General features: G+C 40.3%; 2 protein-coding genes across 2 annotated transcripts; one reads left to right on the forward strand and one right to left on the reverse strand.

Moving 5' to 3' along the window:
- The first annotated feature begins 795 nt into the window (after positions 1 to 795).
- Positions 796 to 10,720, forward strand: LOC136436554 (ATPase family gene 2 protein homolog A-like). Its single transcript, XM_066430614.1, has 18 exons — positions 796 to 1,075; positions 1,676 to 1,970; positions 2,222 to 2,280; positions 2,935 to 3,567; positions 3,895 to 4,024; positions 4,361 to 4,417; positions 4,690 to 4,813; positions 5,191 to 5,325; positions 5,638 to 5,696; positions 5,971 to 6,029; positions 6,531 to 6,571; positions 6,933 to 7,070; positions 7,418 to 7,627; positions 8,017 to 8,070; positions 8,716 to 8,795; positions 9,411 to 9,537; positions 9,874 to 10,038; positions 10,475 to 10,720. Exons 1-18 carry the CDS (start codon positions 871 to 873, stop codon positions 10,649 to 10,651), a joined length of 2,748 nt encoding a protein of 915 aa, XP_066286711.1. The 5' UTR covers positions 796 to 870; the 3' UTR covers positions 10,652 to 10,720.
- A 692-nt stretch (positions 10,721 to 11,412) lies between these two features.
- On the reverse strand, positions 11,413 to 17,167 carry LOC136436555 (uncharacterized). The gene is made up of 2 exons (XM_066430615.1): positions 17,045 to 17,167; positions 11,413 to 14,796 (listed from the first exon to the last, which is right to left on the reverse strand). Exon 2 carries the CDS (start codon positions 14,765 to 14,767, stop codon positions 13,187 to 13,189), a length of 1,581 nt encoding a protein of 526 aa, XP_066286712.1. The 5' UTR covers positions 14,768 to 14,796; positions 17,045 to 17,167; the 3' UTR covers positions 11,413 to 13,186.
- Positions 17,168 to 20,252: the final 3,085 nt, after the last annotated feature.

Raw genomic sequence — 20,252 nt, forward strand, 5'->3', positions numbered from 1 at the left:
CGAAATTTGTTTGAACTCGGTCCGACTCAGCTACTGTCCAAGCTACGACTGGAAACGTGTCACACACCAAATCGGACCACAGGGCTATCACCCTCGTCACCCATGTCAAGGATTTATCACGGAGAAGGTTTGAAGGGAGCGTTTTACGATGAGGAGGTACAGACAGTGACCAAAGAAATTGGCAATCTCTATCAGGTGAAAAATATCCTAGACAAAAAAAGACGGAAGCCGGTGAAATGTACGTAATGCCTATGGGTGTCCTCGCAAGTTTAACACTTAGATAGCATTTGGGTGAGGGAAGAGGACTTGGTACCGATATTATAGATACCGACACGTCTGAGACGTCGGACATCAATGGATAGTAGCTCAACATAGCTGCGATTCTGAAATAGGCAGTAACAAATATTTTTGATCGAATTTATGGCAATGATACGATGCATATCAGTAACGGATAATTTAAATTACTACGTTGTAGTTGGCTTTTGTTTACGTTACAATTCATGTAGTTTCTACAAAGCTTTAATATCACCAAAAACACCAGGTAGAAAATCTTACCAAGGAAAAAAGGTGGGTGGCATTTACCTGTTACTAAGAGGTTCTCTGACGTTTTCAAGCCCAAGATTCACTCTATGTATTAGTGCAGTCTTTAACGCTGCCCTCAGGATACAAAGGGCTGAAACTCGCGATCGTTGTCCAGAGTGATACATCTGAGTTCGTCGGGACCAGTCGAGTCGCAGAAGCCCCGCCCACATTCAGCTAGGCGTAACACCCATAACATATCCCGTCAGCCTTCACGGCACAAAATGGCAGCGCCCAGTTTATACACACGTTTTCGCACAGCTATATCATAGTATTCCGCCAGTTTCCAGAATGTCAAAGAAGGGCAGAGGAACAAAGTCCGACTGGGTGAAATGTTCCCCGAGCGGCTGCCTGGTCAGTAGAGCTGATCTGGCGCGGCGGGAAGTACCCGTCAGCCCCGCGGATCAGACCGACTTCGACCCAAGGGGGAGGGGGGCAGGAGTGGGGTATGTCGGCGAGGACGGATGTCTGCGAGCTGTGGCGTGCAGTGTCAAAGGTAAAGTAAAACTAGTAATGTTGCGACACAAATGATGTGCCTGTCAACAGTGCAAAATCATCCTGTCAATAGTGCAAAAAGTGTTATATTAAAGTGACACTAACCGTAAGCTCTACTCTGCTCTAATCCCACCAACCAACCAAGGAGGTTATAAGCACTCAGCAAGTAAATCTTATGGTTGACGTCATCTGCAGACTCCAAATGTAATGCGAGAATGCGAGCATCAAAAACAACATGCCTCAATTTTACAAAATATAGACCATAAACATTGTAACAAGAATTGGAGCGGCAAAACATGGTATCACAGACAGTATTAAAATGTCTTTTAATCCTATATTCAGAAAGTGCAGAAATGTAAGTGTGGCAGCCTAGTGTTACCACTTACCTCAATGCTACCATGTGACATATTTTTGCCATTTTCAGTATTTTCTTGTCACCTACCATAGATTAGATCGAGTTCAGGTCAAAGTTCGAGATCCCTGTGCCCAAGTAGGGGTTTTGCAAAGTAATAGTCAAAGTTTAACGTTGCATCCTTGTATAAACTATCGATTGTAAAAACGTACAGCCCAGTTGTAAGAAATCATGTTTGTATCATTCCAGTTGATGTTGAAGAGTCAAAGCTGCCACAAAGCACACAACAGGAACTGGTGCGTCTAAGTCCGACGACTATGAAGCTGTGTCAGCTGTGTGTTGGCAGACCAGTGTTGGTCTCCTGTATGAAGACTGGAAGGGCAGCTGTTGGTACGGCCTGGCCGGTGCCAACCTCCCCCCTCACCACTGCTGGGCTGGGTAGGATGGTTCAGATGAACTGTAGTGCAGAGGATGGTGCTATAATTCTGGTGCAACCTCTGCTGGGACCCTTCTTACCACTGGCAGAGCTTTATCTGGTACCAAGGTAGGTGAAGTACATGTATCCATCCTTTGCTAGCTTTTAGCTCTTTAGGAAAGCAGCCTGTATTGTTCCAAAGTTTAGCAGGGTGATTGTTGCAAAGGCTGAAGACAGGATAGACTGGGGAAGGTATAATTGGTTTCATTTTGTAACTTGAACTTTTTATCATAGGCCTGAGTAACGTGCTGACTTAACAGTCTGTATAGTATATAGTGCTATGAGTATGAAACTCATTTTGGATCGCATGTTCCTATCAGGAAGTACATGGATTTCCAGAAAACCAGACATTTTCAAGATTACTGCAGACAGCAATTAGGTAAGTATGAATATCACTATCACTTTTTTTCTGAGGACATATATACAGGGCTCGAAATACTGGGTGCACCCAATTTTGAAGCTGTGCACCTAATTTTTTACTTTGGGTGCACTGATGCACCCAAATATTTTCGTACGGTTTAATGTGTAATTTAAGGTATCACTGCACACTAGTAGACAGCATATTCTTGACATCTAAGTGTAAGAAAATAATAAAATCTTTGTTGTAGTACTTCTTTAAGATTTTGATGTTAGAATTTGAGTTAATTTCGATTTTGAAAGCTTCAAAACTGCGTGCCGAGATCGCATGCCAAACGCGCATGAAGAGGAACAGTAAGGTGTATCATTAGGTTTTGCTTACAATAGTTACATTCTACTTTTTAGGTTGGGTGCACCAGTGCACCTATTCCCAAAACTGAATTTCGAGCCCTGATATATATATATATACTACATTTGTATATACATGTAATACGATTAGATGACAATGAAGCTATGACTATTATCAACCGAACTCAACTTTCAGAACGGAAAGTATATCAGAATCGAATCTTACAGGTTTTATTTCTGTGTTATGTTCCATGATGTGTTTGTTGTCAATCAATGTCAGCAAAGTTTACTTTTTCATCAGTTGTTGCTTTTTTTTCTATGATTGCAGATTTGAAGATTCTCATCCCAGGGAACTCCATACAGCTGATGTACTATGGAAAGCCTTGTGTCCTCACTGTATGCAGAAGTTGTGGTGTTGATGGCAAAACCCAAACAATCAGATGTCTAGAGGAAAACACTGCGACAAAGTTTTCAGCTGTTAAAGAGAAAACTCTGGGAAATAAGGAAAATACAATGTTGGCTGATGATATGGCAAAGCTAATGTTAGAAGATGGGACGAAACAACAGAATGCAAAATCCGAGGTGACTATGGCAGAAAATAACACAAAATCGATGTACCACCAGGACCCCTTGATACAAAACTTAGAAGTAACATTTGAAGAAAGTCTGTGTGAGGAGGTAAACATCAAGGAAAGTTCTGTCAAAAATGAAGATGATACTGCTGGCCAAGATACAAAAGGAAGGAAAGAAAAAAGGATTCAAAGAAAAGAACATGGACCTTTCTACTATGTCACATCAGGAACCAAGTTGGTTATTGGTGCAGGTAGTGACAGAGGCACAAAGGATGATGGAAAGGATCAAATGACTTATGACATGATAGGAGGGTTGTCCAGGGAGCTGTCAATCATCCGTGACATGGTGGAGCTTCCACTGACTTCTCCTGAAGCCTTCAGGAATCTGGGTAAAGGCTGATTTTTCCCTTTCCTCATTGATAGCAAGCAGGTACATGCATATATAAAGAAGGAATAGAGCTTGCCATTTTTCTCCTAGCTAGGTCAGCTAGGTTTGATTCAAATTGATGTTATATGTATAACATCAATTTGAACCAAACCTACTGGTAGCTATAACTTATTTGTTGAAATTGATGAAATATGAATAAACCTGTTTACCATGAATTTGTCATTCTCATCAATTCAAATCTGGATACTATGTCATGAGATTTCCCTTGATTTTAACTGCACTACATGTACTTATAACCTTATGACAAGATAGCTGTTTCTGTCCTTAGGAGTGGCCCCACCCCATGGAGTACTGCTCTTTGGCCCACCCGGTACAGGGAAGACCATGGTGGCCAAGACCCTGGCTGCTGAGATCGGGGCCACCTTTACTACTATCAACGGGCCAGAGGTTCTCAGCAAGTCAGTAGTTTTTTCATGTCATGACATCACACAAAATAAATCAAGATAGCATCCACTATTTTTATCAGTGACTTAGAATTAGTCTGAAGACCAAGTGTAACCTGTTTATAACTGAGTACCTAAATTGAATTGAGTTACTGAAGAACTTCAAGTAGCTATCATTACTATTTAGACCTGAATGACAGACCATACATACAGACCTACTGAGCTGGCAGGGTTAACCATGCTGATCTATCAGCTAGACTATCTTCTCATGATACTTAATTGTGTGAACAACAGACAGAAAAATCTTGATGCGCATGTACACATTAAAATGTCTGCTAAATATTGTTTCAGATTTTATGGAGAAACAGAGTCCAGACTCAGAGATATCTTCAAACAAGCTGAAGAAAGGTTCAATACTTGTTTAGTCTTGTTCGGTTAAGCATTATATTGCAGAGAGGCACTGCAGTGACTGCACTATGTTTGAAGGGATATGATAACATTCAACATTTGTGTACAGAAAGATTACTAGTAGTATGATATCCTTTTTGAGCAATGCTTGTGTGCAGAAAGATTAGTATGATATCCTTTTTGAGCAATGCTCATTTGACTTTTCTTTTGTTAACAAGAGAGGATGTTCGCCCTTTTTTTTATTGTTTCTACCCGTTTATTCATTCCTATAGAACACCAAGTATTATATTCATCGATGAACTGGATGCCCTTTGCCCTAAGAGGGAGAATGTTCAGTCAGAGATGGAGAAGAGAGTGGTTGCAACTTTGCTCACCCTCATGGATGGTATAAGACCGGTAGGTAGTTTTAACAAAATTGTTCTAGTTATCTTTAACCCATCTTAGACCATGTGTCATCATTCTGTTCAAATGTTGTGGCCAATTCCAGAGAGTGAGGACTTTTGACACCCTCTAGTATCATGCATATGTGTAGTCCAGTGGTTAGTAACACAGCCTCTAGACCAAGAAGTCGTGAGTTTGTATCATAGTGTTGCCCACCTGACATGCACGCTACTGATAATTGTACATGAATCTCGCGTTCTGGACAAGCTATGGTCATGATTGTTGGTTGGTAGATAGCTCTTGTGACATGATTATCTTTAACAAATTTTATTTTTTCTTAAATAGGGAATCTACATTTCTGTAAGTGATGTTGTATATTTCCCTGTCTACAGTCCAGTGTGCCAGGCCAGGTGGTTGTTCTGGGTGCCACCAACCGACCAGATGCAGTCGACCCAGCGTTGCGCCGACCCGGGAGGTTTGATAGGGAGGTGGAACTCCCCATCCCTAATGCTGTGCAAAGGGCTGAGGTATGTTACTTGTTTTGTGAAAAGTTACGTATACTGTTTAGTTCCCCACATTTTAGAAATACTTCAGTGTACGTCTTTTGTGCATGTGTACATGGAAAACACAGAATGCTGCAAAAAACATGTTGAGACCTAATGCACAACAATTACAGAATTTATTGTTTTTTTTTCATTTTGTGTGTGTTTGTGAACAGCATAACTCTAGAAGGTGTCGATGGCTCTTTGTGATATTTGGTATGTTTATCATGTATAGAATGTTAGATTTTGTAGTTTTCAGTTTGCTTCACTGACAATGTATTTATTTCGAATTATCAGATTCTATCTTGCCTGCTGAGGAAGATGCCTCATGATCTCAGCCAAGACAACATTGCCAGGTGACTAATCTTTTTCTATGAGAATATTCCTATTGATGGTAAAAACACCAACCAACTTTAAGTTTGTAAATCCATTTGATGAAGACCTGCACTTGGGGATACGGATGGTACACAAGGCTTTATGTTATCCATTTACCATACAAGTATCAAGATCTGAAGTCACTGGTTCAGTTCTCACGTGCTCTCGCGTATATATTCTTGTTGGATAATTTATAATATATGTTAGCGTAAACTTAAGGAACAAAGATTTCACAGTACTTTCTTACCCCAACAGAATTGCAGACAGTGCCCATGGGTATGTTGGGGCTGACCTAACAGCTGTTTGTAAGGAAGGTAAGAAACAGTTTTGTAAGTAAAAATGCACAGCAGTCACAAGTATATTTCATAGACAGTACATTGTATAGTCAGGACTGGTGATGTCAGTATCAGCAGGACTCAAAATACCAAACTATAACCATGTGCAGAAAATTTTTATAGCTCGTAGAAAGAAATATACAACAACCTCAGAAAGGTACATGGAACACAGGCGTGGTAGCAGGAATCACATATATATTGTAGAGAACAGAAATAAAGTTCTAGGATCTTTTCCTGATTCTGCCTGTCATTCCATTCAGCCAACAAAATTAGCACATTGTAGAAGATGAAATTTGACCTTTCTTGAGTCAGTCAGGAGGCAGATGGTCACAATTGGGAAGTGCCCAATCTGATGATTTGTGAACATCATTACAGTATATGTATTACAACATGTATGTTTTTATGTGGCAAAAAGCACTGAAAGCACAAAAGTTTACCAGTACAAAGAAATCTGATTAGTTTATTTACATATTTCAACAGCTGGCCTACATGCCTTCAGAAGATACACAAAAAGAGGAACGGTAAGATTTTGGTTGCTTGTGCGTTGTATGACAGTGTTGTTTTACAACATATGGCATAACTTTGGTTAGGATATTTACGTCAACAAATGCTGTAATCCAAAATGCTTGGTCGGTAGGGGAATAGGCATTGTTATCAAAATTATTTGGTACTATAAGCTTTCCAATCATATTCAAAATTGAATGCAATTGATAATTTTAAGTAACAATATAGATGTGATTAGCCGAAACTGAGTTATCAATTTTTTTATGTGTAGTGTGGCCTGTTCTTGCTCATTCTAAGTTTGGGAAACTAACTTTTGGGAAACTAACTTTTGGGAAACTAACTTTTTGATGTTAGGTGTACTATTGTTTGTACTTGCAGTCTGATCAGCACACACAGACTTCAGGAAGTGATGGCAGCCTGGCTCAAACTGTCCAGGTGTCGATGGAAGATTTTGTCTTGGCTCTGAAAGAAGTGAAACCAAGTGCTATGAGGGAGGTCATGATTGATGTGCCTAAAGTAAGAGCATTTTGCAACAATTTTTATTTCATGGTTAAGAATTTTAGTTTTAGATTATGATTCAAGATTTTAATTTGCAAAATTGGCAGCTCACAAAGTTCTCTCTACCTGTATTTATTATCCGTGTACTAGAAGTCTCAAAGTCATTGTGAAGAAAAAAAACATGTTTATGTCATGATACGTAGTAAAAGGAATTGTAAAGTGTCTCAGTGGCATAATCAGTCAGTAGTTCTGCTTTCCGTGCACAGGATGGAAACCCAGATGTCATAGATTTGAGTCCTAACACCTGACTTAGACACATAACCCAACACACTGATGGGAAAAAGCTGCTGATTTTCTTCCCTCAGGTTCGCTGGTCTGATATTGGCGGCCAGGCTGTGATAAAACAGAAACTACAGCAGGCTGTGGAGTGGCCCCTGCAGAACCCCGAGGCCTTCAGGAGGATGGGCATCAGGCCCCCCCAGGGGATCCTCATGTACGGGCCTCCTGGCTGCTCCAAGACTCTCATTGCCAGGGCACTGGCCACAGAGAGTGGACTGAACTTCATAGCTGTTAAGGTACCGGCTACAAATACTTCATTGTAGAAAAAAAAAAATGCATTCAAATTGATCTTTTATTGCATGTTGTTTGTATCTCTATGTGATTAAAAAGGCAGTCTGAATCAACGGAGATAGCAGACTGTATTCCCTCAGAACATACTGAAACTGCAGTGCAGAAATACATAGACGGATCTGGACAAACCAAAAACAATGCTTCACTTGTAGTCTCGTACTCTCTTGGGTGGCAACAAACTTCATGAACTCATTAAGTCACTTAAGACTTTAGATAACCTGCTAGTGCTACAAATAATGTAGAGTGTAGAAAACATTTTCTGAATGGAATTAGATATAAAACATGTAGTGTGACAACTGTTTTGATGGCCAATACTATGTCTTTTCATGCTTAGGGTCCAGAGTTGTTTAGTAAGTGGGTGGGAGAGTCGGAGCTAGCTGTGAGGGAGGTAAGGAACCTGCAAGGTATTCTTTTGAGGAAATATAGGAACAATTGTTGTATGGCATTATGCATTACTGGAAAGCTTATTTCTTACCCTTTACAATCATATACCAAATTTTTCATGATCCTACATTCAGAGGTGAAACACCAGGGCTTACTATGCGAGTGTGTCACAACTCAAGATTGCCCAAATTCCCCTTAGTACCAACACAGCGGCTGACGTTGGCAGGAGAATTTTGTCACTTTTCATTGGTTGATGTATCATCAGATTCAGGCATGGTGCTACTTGCACACAATCGTGATCATAGCAAATGAAGTATTACATAAAAGGAGAATAAACAAGCTTTTGAACGATATAACACAAACTCATTAGATAACAACGGGCATGTAATGAAGGGAAATTTTGGCACTTTTTTCTCACAGCATTCTCACGTAAGTAGCACTGGTTCTCCACCCAAGAATGTACAATCATAACAAACAGAATATTGTTGCTAAGGTTTTGCATTCGTTCGTGCCCCAAAAGTTTGAATTAGATCCATTGCTTGATATATTATACGGCTAAGTATTGACTTGGACCCGATATACATGAGGAAAAATTAACCTGTCGAACAACCACATTAGAATATATGTTTGTCCACCTCCCCACCCCCAGGTGTTTCGTAAGGCTCGTGCTGCTTCTCCATCCATCGTGTTCTTTGATGAAATCGATGCACTTGCTGTGTCTAGAGGAAGGTGAGAGATACATACCTGCTAAGGACAAATTAGACCTCAACCATATACATGTACCTCACCAGACGGATTCATTTGTACACATCTAAATGACCTAAAATTTGATACCATGGTAGGTTGGGAACATGTGGTTAGACCTTAAGCTCCAATTGGTGGATGTCGGTCTTTGAAATCATTTTATTTAGTTCTTTTTGGGTAGTTTCATGGTAAAAATGTGCAGTTCTTGAAAAAAACTGCTAGAGGACCTAAAATCTAGTCACTGTTTTATTACCTAGTACATGTACGTCAAAACCAACCCATAACTTACAACTGTCTTGAATTGTTCCAAAATCCTACATGCTGGAGCATTACCAACATCCTACAGACATTTCCAAAATCAAGATCCCTGCTTCTCTCTAAAACTCGCTTACCAACAAACTCATAGCTTGAAAATACAACATACTAGTACTAGTACTAGTATAACCTCTTTCATGGAGATACAGTAGGCAGCCTCCTATCATTGAGAGCTGTATCTAGAAATGAGTACAGAAATGTTCAGTGATGTCAGATGCAAGCTTTGTATCTGCACCCAGCCAACTGTCACAATAAGTGGTGTTGCCATATTGTCTGTCCCTACAGCTCTGGTGGAGGAAATAATGTTGCAGACCGTGTCCTCGCACAACTGCTTACAGAGATTGATGGGGTTGACAAACTGGGAGATGTCACCGTTGTGGCTGCCACCAACCGGCCTGACATGATCGACAAGGTATCCCCATGATATGTGTGGTAACAAAGTAGATGAAGGAAAGGAATTGTACAGCTACATACATGTACATGATTTTGACCATTTAAGTGCTTGTGCCACCAAAGACACTCAAAAGTACAACAGGTCTTAATTACATAATGTGATAATAAGTATTATTCAATGAACATATTTGAATTTGTACAAACTATACACCAATCTTACAAATCTATGTTTGTGATCCAGAAGCTGATAACACATTCTGAGTCCACTTCAAGCAACTGTTTCAGTAATATACAATCACATAATAGATAAACCAGTAAGACAAATTAACTAATCTTTCTGTTGTTCAACCTGTAGGCATTGCTGAGACCAGGAAGAATCGATCGTATCCTGTACATACCACTGCCGGATGCCGACACAAGGCGTGATATTCTAAAGATCCAGTTCCAAAACATGCCAGTGAGCCAAGACCTGGATGTGGACTGGCTGGTGGAGAATACAAAGAACTACTCTGGAGCTGAGGTCAGAAAAGATGACATGTGTTGAAGTAATGCTGCCCTCCCCTATGCTATAGGAGAAACCACATACCAGTGAATTGTTACTGGCAAGGAAGCTACTTTTACCTTTGGCTAGGTTTTGGTGCGATTGATTTGTTTATGGTTGGTTGGGTTGACAGCATAGCTTAAGAAACAATGAATGGGTTTTTTGTTACATTTAGATGTGTTGGTAAAGCAAAGAACATTTTAATTCAGGCTATTTGCCCCCAAGGTGCTTTCTTTGGTATTCCAGCAGAACAGTCAATTCCTTCATTTTTTGTTCTGATCATGGCCCCAGGAGAAACCTTTTTGATATGTCAGTCATCATGGGTAACATTATTTAGTGAAGGTTTGAAAAGGATTGTGGAACTCTAGTTCAGAACTAATCTAATAATGGAATGACCATGTGTTTCCGTCTGCAGGTAGTTGCAGTGTGCCAAGAAGCTGCACTTTCTGCCTTGACAGAAGACATCAAAGCTCAGTGTGTCCAGGGAAGACATTTTGAACAAGCCCTACAGGCAGTTTGTCCCAGGATTGGACCAGACCTGATTCAGTTCTACCAGCAGTACCAAAAGAACAGTGGACTTCACTGTATATGAGTCCAAGACAAGACAGGGAAGTACAAATGTTGTAATATTTTGGAACGTCAATTAAATCTAAAGTGTAAACCTATTTGTCTAATGTGTTTTACTTGTACTGTTCCTTCTCAGAACCTGTGTAATACAAGTGTCTTTTGCAGTTTGATCTTGACTGAATAGACGTATTTTCGGAGATGCTAAAGCTATGACAGCCAGATTTATTTAGAATTGTCAATCTTGCTCTAGTTATAAGCCAAATTCAGCTTGAATTGGATAGGTTTTTTTCCTGAATCTAGATGGTACTACTAACAGTACTTGGATTAAAGCTCAGGGTCAAACCACCCTTGCCAGATTTAAGCTGGATTTTTCGTAATACGGACACAGAATTGATAAACTTAATCCCACAAATTCATGTATTTGGCTTGTGTACAAACAGCCTGCCTACTATATCAGTACAAACAGTTCTGACAAACCAGAATTACCACCACATGCCTAGTGATTTGGGTCTGTTCTTTTGAACTTATAAGTTTCTTTATGTAGACAAAAACAAACCAAAAATAAAAATTATTGGAGCGACACCAACTGGAGGGAGTTGAAGTGCTTCCTTATTTGTTGCCAATGTCAGGTTTTGTAAAAGCCTCCATGAATTTTTCACAAACCAATATATGTGGCACATGTATTTGATAAGAATATGTTTCAAATGGTTTAAGGGAAATCAAAAGGGTTAAGAAATATGATCATAGCTTTTGGGCACTAAGCATTTAGGAATAAATACAACAAAGTTCAGTTACAACCTCTGTTTATTGAATATTTTGGCATGTTCAAATGCTGCAGCTACAACTACAAGGTGGTCATAGCTTGATTTTGTGATTTGAACAATTACTGGCATGACCAAAAATGATAGTAGTTATTGGTCCTCTGAAAGTCTAATCATGATAACAAGATATGAGACTAAAATTTTTAATTGCATACATAATAGCATCTTCAGAAAAATCTACAATATGTATACTATGTACTTTGAAGCACCTGTTTGAGAAGACTGCCCTTAGTTAGTGAACACGCATTTGTCAACAATGTAGAAGCTCCTTTCAATATTTTCATACAAGTCGTCCTGCTAACACTACAGTTGGGTGGAAAGGTGTGGACCATGACTTTATAGTCACAGTTTTACTTTTACCGAAAAACATTAAACCAACGTACTGCAAATAAGTTAGTGTGTATAGATGATGAACAATATTTTTGTGACATTTTGTGTGATACAGATCACTTGTCAAACACCTCACCACTAACAATTCTACACATACAACTCTACAGTCAACTTATACAATATGAGTGTTGAGAAGATGCTTGTAAGATGTCGTGGGTAAAATAATTTGACACACAAATGCTTGATATAAAGATGATGATAAATTTTAAAATAAATAGTACATAAATACAGGATAATATATATATATATATCTCCTTTAGAATAAGAGTTCTCATATATAATAGTATAATATAGCATGAATCAAAATCAATGTATCTCTTGGTGATTGGAACACTGGTATAAATGTGATACAAAATACAGGCAAAATTCTAAGACCATATGGAAAATGGACACATGATTGACACTGTTTGATGACTAGGGCACATCGTTACATCATTGTCAAAATATGATCCACTGACTAGTCCAGGAAGGACATCTTTGTGTTTTTAGCATTTTAAAATCTATAAGGGATAGACCAGAAAAGATTGTGGGTAGGAAAAACATGGAAATAGAATTTTTAAATGCATTAAGAATTCATTAACACTGTCACTGTGTTTAACAACACTTCAACAACAATTAAAGCACAAGCTGATGACTTACAAAAGCTACCAACTTTTTCAGACACAACCCAACAATCATGACTGGCGTGTTCCTAATGAAGTTATTAAGTGTAGCATTGAGAAGACAATTTGTGACAACTGATTCTGGTAAGTTAACATCAGATACAAAACCTGAAACACAGGACTATTCCCGAGTCTGACAAATCTCACAATATAGGCTGGTACAACCACTGACACAGACATGGCTGGAAGAACTCATCACATGCTACACATGTACACAGTCCCTGAGAAGTCAACTGGACTAACATGCACCTTCTCTATGTAGTCACACTTTATAGTCATTGATATTTGGATCACACTCATCAATTTTAGACCGTTATTTCTACCAGACTAACAATTCTTCTTGTTAACTTGACAGCCTAGTTAGCATTTATCGAAAACAAACACTAAACATCAACATTACAGAAGTTTGCATACCAAAGATTACTCTGCTTCAACTTTGATATCGATATGTTTCTGGTAAAAAATCTTGTATGACTGAACTTATGAAATACAGATTATGAAGATTGAGACATGCACTTTGGATGGAAAATAATATATCGGAATACCACCAGCTGGTATACATGACAATAGTCGTGTACTTAAGGTTTTGGGAATGGTGATTCTCCTCCCATGGACCGGTCTGCTGACAACTCAACATTACACTTTACAGTAACATCACTTTTCACTTGTAAACATTCTAGTTGCTGATTACAGCAGGGGAGACCCTTGCCACTCAGGCGGATGTAGTTCCATCAGACCTTCCGGCTCAGAGAGGGACCAGGAACCCAACCCTGTAGAAGAATTTTGACAGCAAGTCTCCTTCACATCATCAAGTATGTTATCCCAAGGATCGTTATGGACGGACCCAGTCAAACTGACCTCACCTATCTTTTCTGACATAGGCATTGGCTTACCCATATCCTGGGTATCTAAAGGACTAGGGCACCCATCCCTTATTGCATTAAGGATATCCTTTGCCTTATCCACTCCTGATAAGAGCCCACCATGCACAAACCCCATGTACCTCTCATGAAAGGCCTCCCCGCCAAAATACAGCCTTCCTACGGGGGCCTTGTATTTTTCAGTGCCTTCTCGAAAGGCACCAGTAGGAATGCGTGTAAAGGCACCAAGATACAAGGGGTCCTGGGACCACCTGCTGACAAATATATCTAGTGGTGTGGGAACGTCTTCTCCATACAGGTTCCTCAGGATCTCCATGATTTCGGATGCCACTGTGCTGTTGGGGAGACCCTCCACTCTCTTGGACTCCTCTCCTGTGACGGTCACGGCGAGGATGTTGGTCCCGGGGAGATGGCAGCCCTCGGCCTCCATGTCTTGCATGATTGGGTAGTAGCCCCTCTTGGGATGTGCGTGGAAGATGTACTCCTTCCCATCCCAGAACTTGAATGGGAACTTGAGGAAGATCTTGGTGTAGTGGCACATCTCCACCTGGTAGATTTCCTCCAGTTTCCAGTCGGGAAGTTCTGGGACGAAGGAGATGTGGTCACTCTGCAGCACCCCCAGGCTGAAGGTGGTCAGGGCGTATTCTGCCGAATACTCCGACCCATCACTAGTCCTCACGACTACACCCTGATTGCTCCACTTAATTTCAACCACACGTTTATTAAACTGGAGACGAGGGTCTTGCTTGCAGAGGAAAGTTCTTGCCATCTCTTCCACTATGAAGCCAAAGCCCCGTTGGTCGGTGATGAAGTATTCCTTGTCGTCAAAATCAACAAGGGTTTCCTCATCTTCGTTCTGCAGAAGGGACGTGACGTCTGGTGTGGCACCGTTTTGGAAATCGAATGAGAAGTACTCGACCACCTTGTCTACGGGAGCGATGGCTCTCCAGCCTGCCAGGCGCAGAGCCACGCGGATGGAGGTGTCGTTGCCATCTTCGTTGACCTTCTTCTCCAAGATGGCGTGGGCGTGCTTGCGTGCTCTCTGCAGGTCCTCAAACCTGCTGACGGCATGCTCCGTCACGTCCACGCCATCATTATCCCGAACCACCATCTTGGCGACATCCTGCACTTTCCCCTTCAGGTCCAACCCCTGAGCCAGCTCCCAGACAGGATTCCCGCGTATGCCGTGGACCCAGTTTGCGCCCGCTTCGATCTTCACTCCCCCGAAATCTACAAGACGCATCCGCCCGCCTATCCTGTCGGACCCCTCCAGGATGATGAAGTCTTGTACCCCATTGTCCTGCAGGGTTTTTGCTGCTGCAATGCCTGATATTCCAGCTCCAATAATGATGACTTTAGCACTGGTCCCTCTGAACTGCTGCGCCATTCCCTATCCACCAAGCCTCCAGACAGCTCCTATAAAAGCAGAGAAAGTGGTCAGGTAGTGGCCAGCAGAGTTTTGCCGACAAATCGTAGAAATGAAAGCCGGACATGACATTGATACTGATAGCTAATTCAAGGCTCGAAATACATTTCAACCAGACTGTATCCTTTTTTAGCTGGCCAATTTTTGAGTGGTTTACATTCTTTCTGCCCAACAGACAGTGTGTGTGTGTGAGGGAATTTCGAAAATTTTTCTGTAAAATGCAAGATGCAAAGGGTATTTTGAGCCCTGTAATTCTGTAACACCCAAACTGATGATGCTGAATTATTAACTAGTCAATTGGTCAATGTCTCAAATAAAACATATCAAGGAAATGTACATTGAAATAGGGTTCACCTTCGAATTCTATGCTGCTGTTTGTACTGCTACACTGTCCTTGTACTGTATATTCATTTATTTTCAACTTCAATTGATTTTATCATTAAGAGAGATTTCATGGTGTTTCAAATTCGAAGTTGAGACAGTTCTAAAGTATGTTAGTAAATTACTAATAGACTCTAAATGCAAATTTAAAGTGTCATGAATTTGCGGCACAGAACTCGTCACTGCAAACACTGAAAATTAGAGTTAAACCACTGGGAAAGTTTCCAGATTTACAGTAAGCTACAAAGAGTACTAGTAATGAATTCTTATGCAAACTCCTTGCTGTCATATCTAATGAACTGATACATGAACCTATAACGTTACCTCACACTAGTCACAGGAAGTTATTATACATGACATCACTTTTCATTGAAACTGATGAATATGTCAGTCATGGCACACATGGAAATGGTCACTCCCACTTCCCTTTGTAATGTGCACTCACCTATTTTCCACGCTTTATTCAACTTAATAGGGAAAAAAAGAAACCGAAGGAAATCTCCTTGCTCCCTTGGAACTAAAGCTACTAGTAGTAAAGCCAAAGATTTGGGACAATGGCAAGAGGGCCTGGTATGCCATCCTGGGCAGGCTTGAGTTCGTCTAGATGGTCACTTGGTCAGTAAATTACTGAGTAATTGCAAGTTAGCCTGAGGGCTGAGTCTAAGCAGTTCTTCCAAGAAACTAGTCTACTGTTTTTCAAAGTGGTGGATTAATGTTAATGGAGGTTACCACGTAGAATATAGGTCAGTCCTCTAGAATACAGTATAAGATTTCTGTATCTCATAGTCATACAAGTTTACTGATTCAAAAGAAAGTTGTAACATTCTCAAAGTTTTGCCTAAGCTCAGTGAGGGATCTGGAGAACACCAGCAGGGGTATAAAACCTGGTGTTCTCAGTCCTATCGTTAGTCACTGACGAAAGACAGTGGATACTGTCTGAAACGTCTGACTGTTTCAAAATCTTATCCAGTTGCTTGAGTAATTATTTTGGCGTATCTTATTACCTGGATGTCTAACCTTCATCAACGTATTCTCAATCTGTATTGACGATTCCAATACAGAATGTTACAACCTTCTTCTGAATCAGTAAATTTGTATGAGATACAGAAAACGTATATGGCACTCTTGAGGACTGGCCTAATTCTCTGAGGTAACCTCCCATTAATCTGCCACTAGAAAAACAGTGGGTGTGAGAGATCTCCAGACGTCTAGAGCAGAACTCCTATATATGCACAGTTTAGATATACTGGAGTGCATTATACTGGAGGACGTTGGGTTGGAGACCTGTTTGTACGTATCTTTTCAGAGTGGCGGAATTATGTACCCTGGTGGAATTATATTCATAGTAGATGTTACAAACTTATATGATATTAAGTTACTTTTATCATTTTCATAATGTGTGCTGCAATCTTAAAATGTGAGGATGATTTGACCTCATTTTTGGAAACTGGCCTACATACATTCTTTCCCCCTACTTTGCTCCTGGTGGGGTCAATACCTCTGAGATGAGATATGCCTGCATATGCAGTGACCATACCTCACGTGTTGCCCCCCTCCCCCAGCATACGAGACAAATCCACACAACTCCCTAACGGTACTATAATTTTTCATCATAAACAGATTATGGCACAACTAACGTTACACTCAAACCTGTCTTCACAGCCTATAGAAAGAAACTGCTTTGGATTTCTGTATGAATGAATAGATAATGTATTGGCTAGATTTCTTTTCAGTCCGTAATAAATTTGGTCACGATTCGCGAACGTTTCTGGCGGCGTAACTTTCTTCAACCTCTAATAATACATTCTACTGTTAATGTATAAAATAACCTACATCTAATATAGTATAAACACTTACCTTTTCTTCTAAGAGCTTTCCTGTGACTTCCCTTTTGTAGTAATGACAAATTAAAAGCGTTTTTTTGAGCCGAACTTCTGGCGTACGTCCAAGGATTGCGAAATCTTTACCATCTGTGTAACCACATCCGGCAGGGCGACAGAATACAGAAAGATTGATTATTGTAAAATAAGAATAAAGTTATTAATAACGCATGATTTCATAGAATTATATTTCATCATGCGAATGTTATAAATGTGATGATGTGAGTATATATTTACCATTATGATACAGTCTTAAAGTGTCATCTTGTTTGTTTCTTTTTTTCGCTGCTTGTGTTTTGTCGCCCTCTGGTAGCTGAGGATTGCGTCATCAGCACTACGGTCAGAGGTTGAATCTTCGGGTTTGGACGTGCTCGTGTCCTATCAATCAAACCAGACTCCTTCAATGGGTATAATAGTGGGGAAATAGTAGAAATTGGCACCGGGCAGGGAGTTACACATAGACAACCCAGGCGAAGGATACAGAGTGCCTGACTCGGATATAGCGATTTACTTTCCATCAGACAGGCCTGACAATGTGTCACATGTCATATTACGACCTATATTTTCTGGAAAACCCAAATCTGACTCGAGAATGTAAAAAAATTTAACCAGGCGGTTCCTGATGACGATACATCGAAAGCAGGTTTCAACACTTTAGCCTTGTGTATGCAGTATACCAACGCCTTCTGGCGGGGTATCTGATGGTAGCAGAGAACTTCTGTGGGTGACAGCGAAGGAAATGGCCAGCCGACTACAACATTATATAATTTTTACATAAGGGTAATGCCATGTTAATTCGTAAATATGGATGACATGCTCTGGGAACACTAAAATTTATGCGAGTGTGCAAAAAAGAAATGCATAAAAAAGTTGGTCAGAAAGGTTGAACAAATGACTAAACACAGAGTATGGTATACCGAACAATACATTCCTAATTGTTGTTTTTTCATAGTTGCTTGTTCTTTGACTTTGGAATTGACTTTGGAATTGACTTTGGCATGCATTCTATGATATTGATATCCATTGTCCGATATCATTGCAATTTACGGCATCTTTTTGCCCATCTTGCAGCTGCGTTGTACGTATGGTGGAAACTTAAACTTGAGGGGGAAAAGGACGAATTTTGATGCGTGCGCGGATGTCATCCATATAATCGAATCAGCTGATAAGGGTTACCGACTGGGAAGCGGTGCACGTTTCGCCACCTTTCAGCCAGTAAGTCATTCCGATTTGTTACAACTTGTGGCTGACGAAAACAACAACATTTATGTTTGTTTGTTTGTTTGTTTGTTTGTTTCAGAATCTCCATCATTAAACAGGTATGTAACCACCCTTCCGCATGACTCACTAGCTTGCGGCGGCGCTAATTTACTAGCCTTATTTGCATGCCTTCAAGTAGGGGCGCCGGTGTTTCCGGACTACTATAATCAACTTAACTCAAGAACCTCTTGATGGATTGCAATGATATTTGGTATGTGGGCAGGTGTTTGGGAAGCCAAAAATCAAGGTTGATTTTGGGCCCGCTGGTATGTGACCTTGGTACTGCAGCAGAACTTCCGGTTTTGTATCTATTAACCTGGATGTGCTATGGTCTTGATTATTTGGTGGCAGATAGCTTGTGATGTACTGAAGAAGTGTTTGGGCCCCCGCAGCTTGCTCTGGAACTGCAGGGGCGTTATTGTGAAAATCTTCTAAGGAGAATAACCGAACAAAGAACGACGAATTTCCATGATATTTAGTATGCAGGTAGTTTAAATAGAGATGTACATAATGAAGTGCAAATTATGCTAATTGGGACTTACTTTGCATAATTGATAAGAAAAATCTATATTTGCAGTGTTTTCATTTCAAGACTCAACTACATGTAACATATGTAGTTTACGGCAAGTGGGACATCAACAGATACCAATTATTAGTATGCAAATGATTTTGCATAATCAATGCAAAAGCGCCATAATTCAGCTAAGAGGTAAATGTCAATATTTTTTATGGATCGCTGTTTCACGATTTTCAACATATGGGTCGGGGAGATTGTTTCTGGGCCTCTAGAAGGCCCAAATCTATGCAACCGTGAGCGTTTCCTTGTAAGGTGGTGAGTCATTCTGATTTATCGAGGTGACCTTCCCAACTCGTTCTCGCGTCTTTATCCACCATTTGTTCATGATCAGAATTCCATCTTCTAAATCAGACAAATGTATCAAAACTATGCGTGCGCATGAATATATTTTGGTCAAATAATCCCAATAATAGTATGGACGTCCTTAACGCCTTCAACACTTCACCCAAGATAAGTTCTGGGGGCACCCCCTAGTTTATTTTGGGTCTCAATTCGAGTTTGCACACCCCCAAGTCTAGCGACCGTCTCTTCCAGGAAATACTTCTGAGCCAAAACAACTGTGAATGGGAATGAAGGATATCTCTCTAGCTACAAGAAAACACGAGTTTCGGTTTCTTCAACCTTTGTAATTTTAGTAAATATAAGAGGGAAAAAGTATTTTTCCGTCAAAAATGAGGCGCAAAATTTGGCATTTTCCCGTGGAACTAAACACATCACAAAATTTTTTGACACGAAAATGACTGTTAGTGTCAGAAAGAGAAAACTCCAAGGTATAATCAAGCCCATTATAAAAAAAATCCTACCACTGCGATTTTCACAATAACCCGACGCGCGAGGTAATGCAACACGGCCAAAAGAACGCAACAAAGGTCAATCGGGGTCAAACGGGCAGTTTACCTTCAACGCGTATGGATATCCGGAAGTAAGGCTCGGATCGAAACGTAATTTCCACCCAAAACACACCAATTCATATGCTTTTCAGCCATGTTAGTATTTAATGTCAGTTCGAAGCACATTTTGAGAAATGTGAACTCAAACCCAGACCCTCGAAACCCTTTCGTCCCTTTTTTGTCGCGGACTACCAAGAACTGGTGCGTGCACCGTTCTATGTGATCGTGAAAGCGTATCCTTGGTTGAAACTAAATCAGCTCTCATGAAAGATGACTATGGCTTCACTAATACTGCACGCCTTGTATGTACTAACATCCACGAGTCACGACATACCAATTTGCCTCATCATTGCAATGCGTTCGAAATGTATAATGACTATAATTTTCGTCTCGACCAATTTAGGCTATACAAACCACGGAAAAAAATATGTCTTCATAACGTTTTGAATTCAGTTCAC

The sequence above is a fragment of the Branchiostoma lanceolatum genome, chromosome 6 (assembly GCF_035083965.1).
Source record: "Branchiostoma lanceolatum isolate klBraLanc5 chromosome 6, klBraLanc5.hap2, whole genome shotgun sequence".
In the NCBI taxonomy this organism is placed as follows: domain Eukaryota; kingdom Metazoa; phylum Chordata; class Leptocardii; order Amphioxiformes; family Branchiostomatidae; genus Branchiostoma; species Branchiostoma lanceolatum.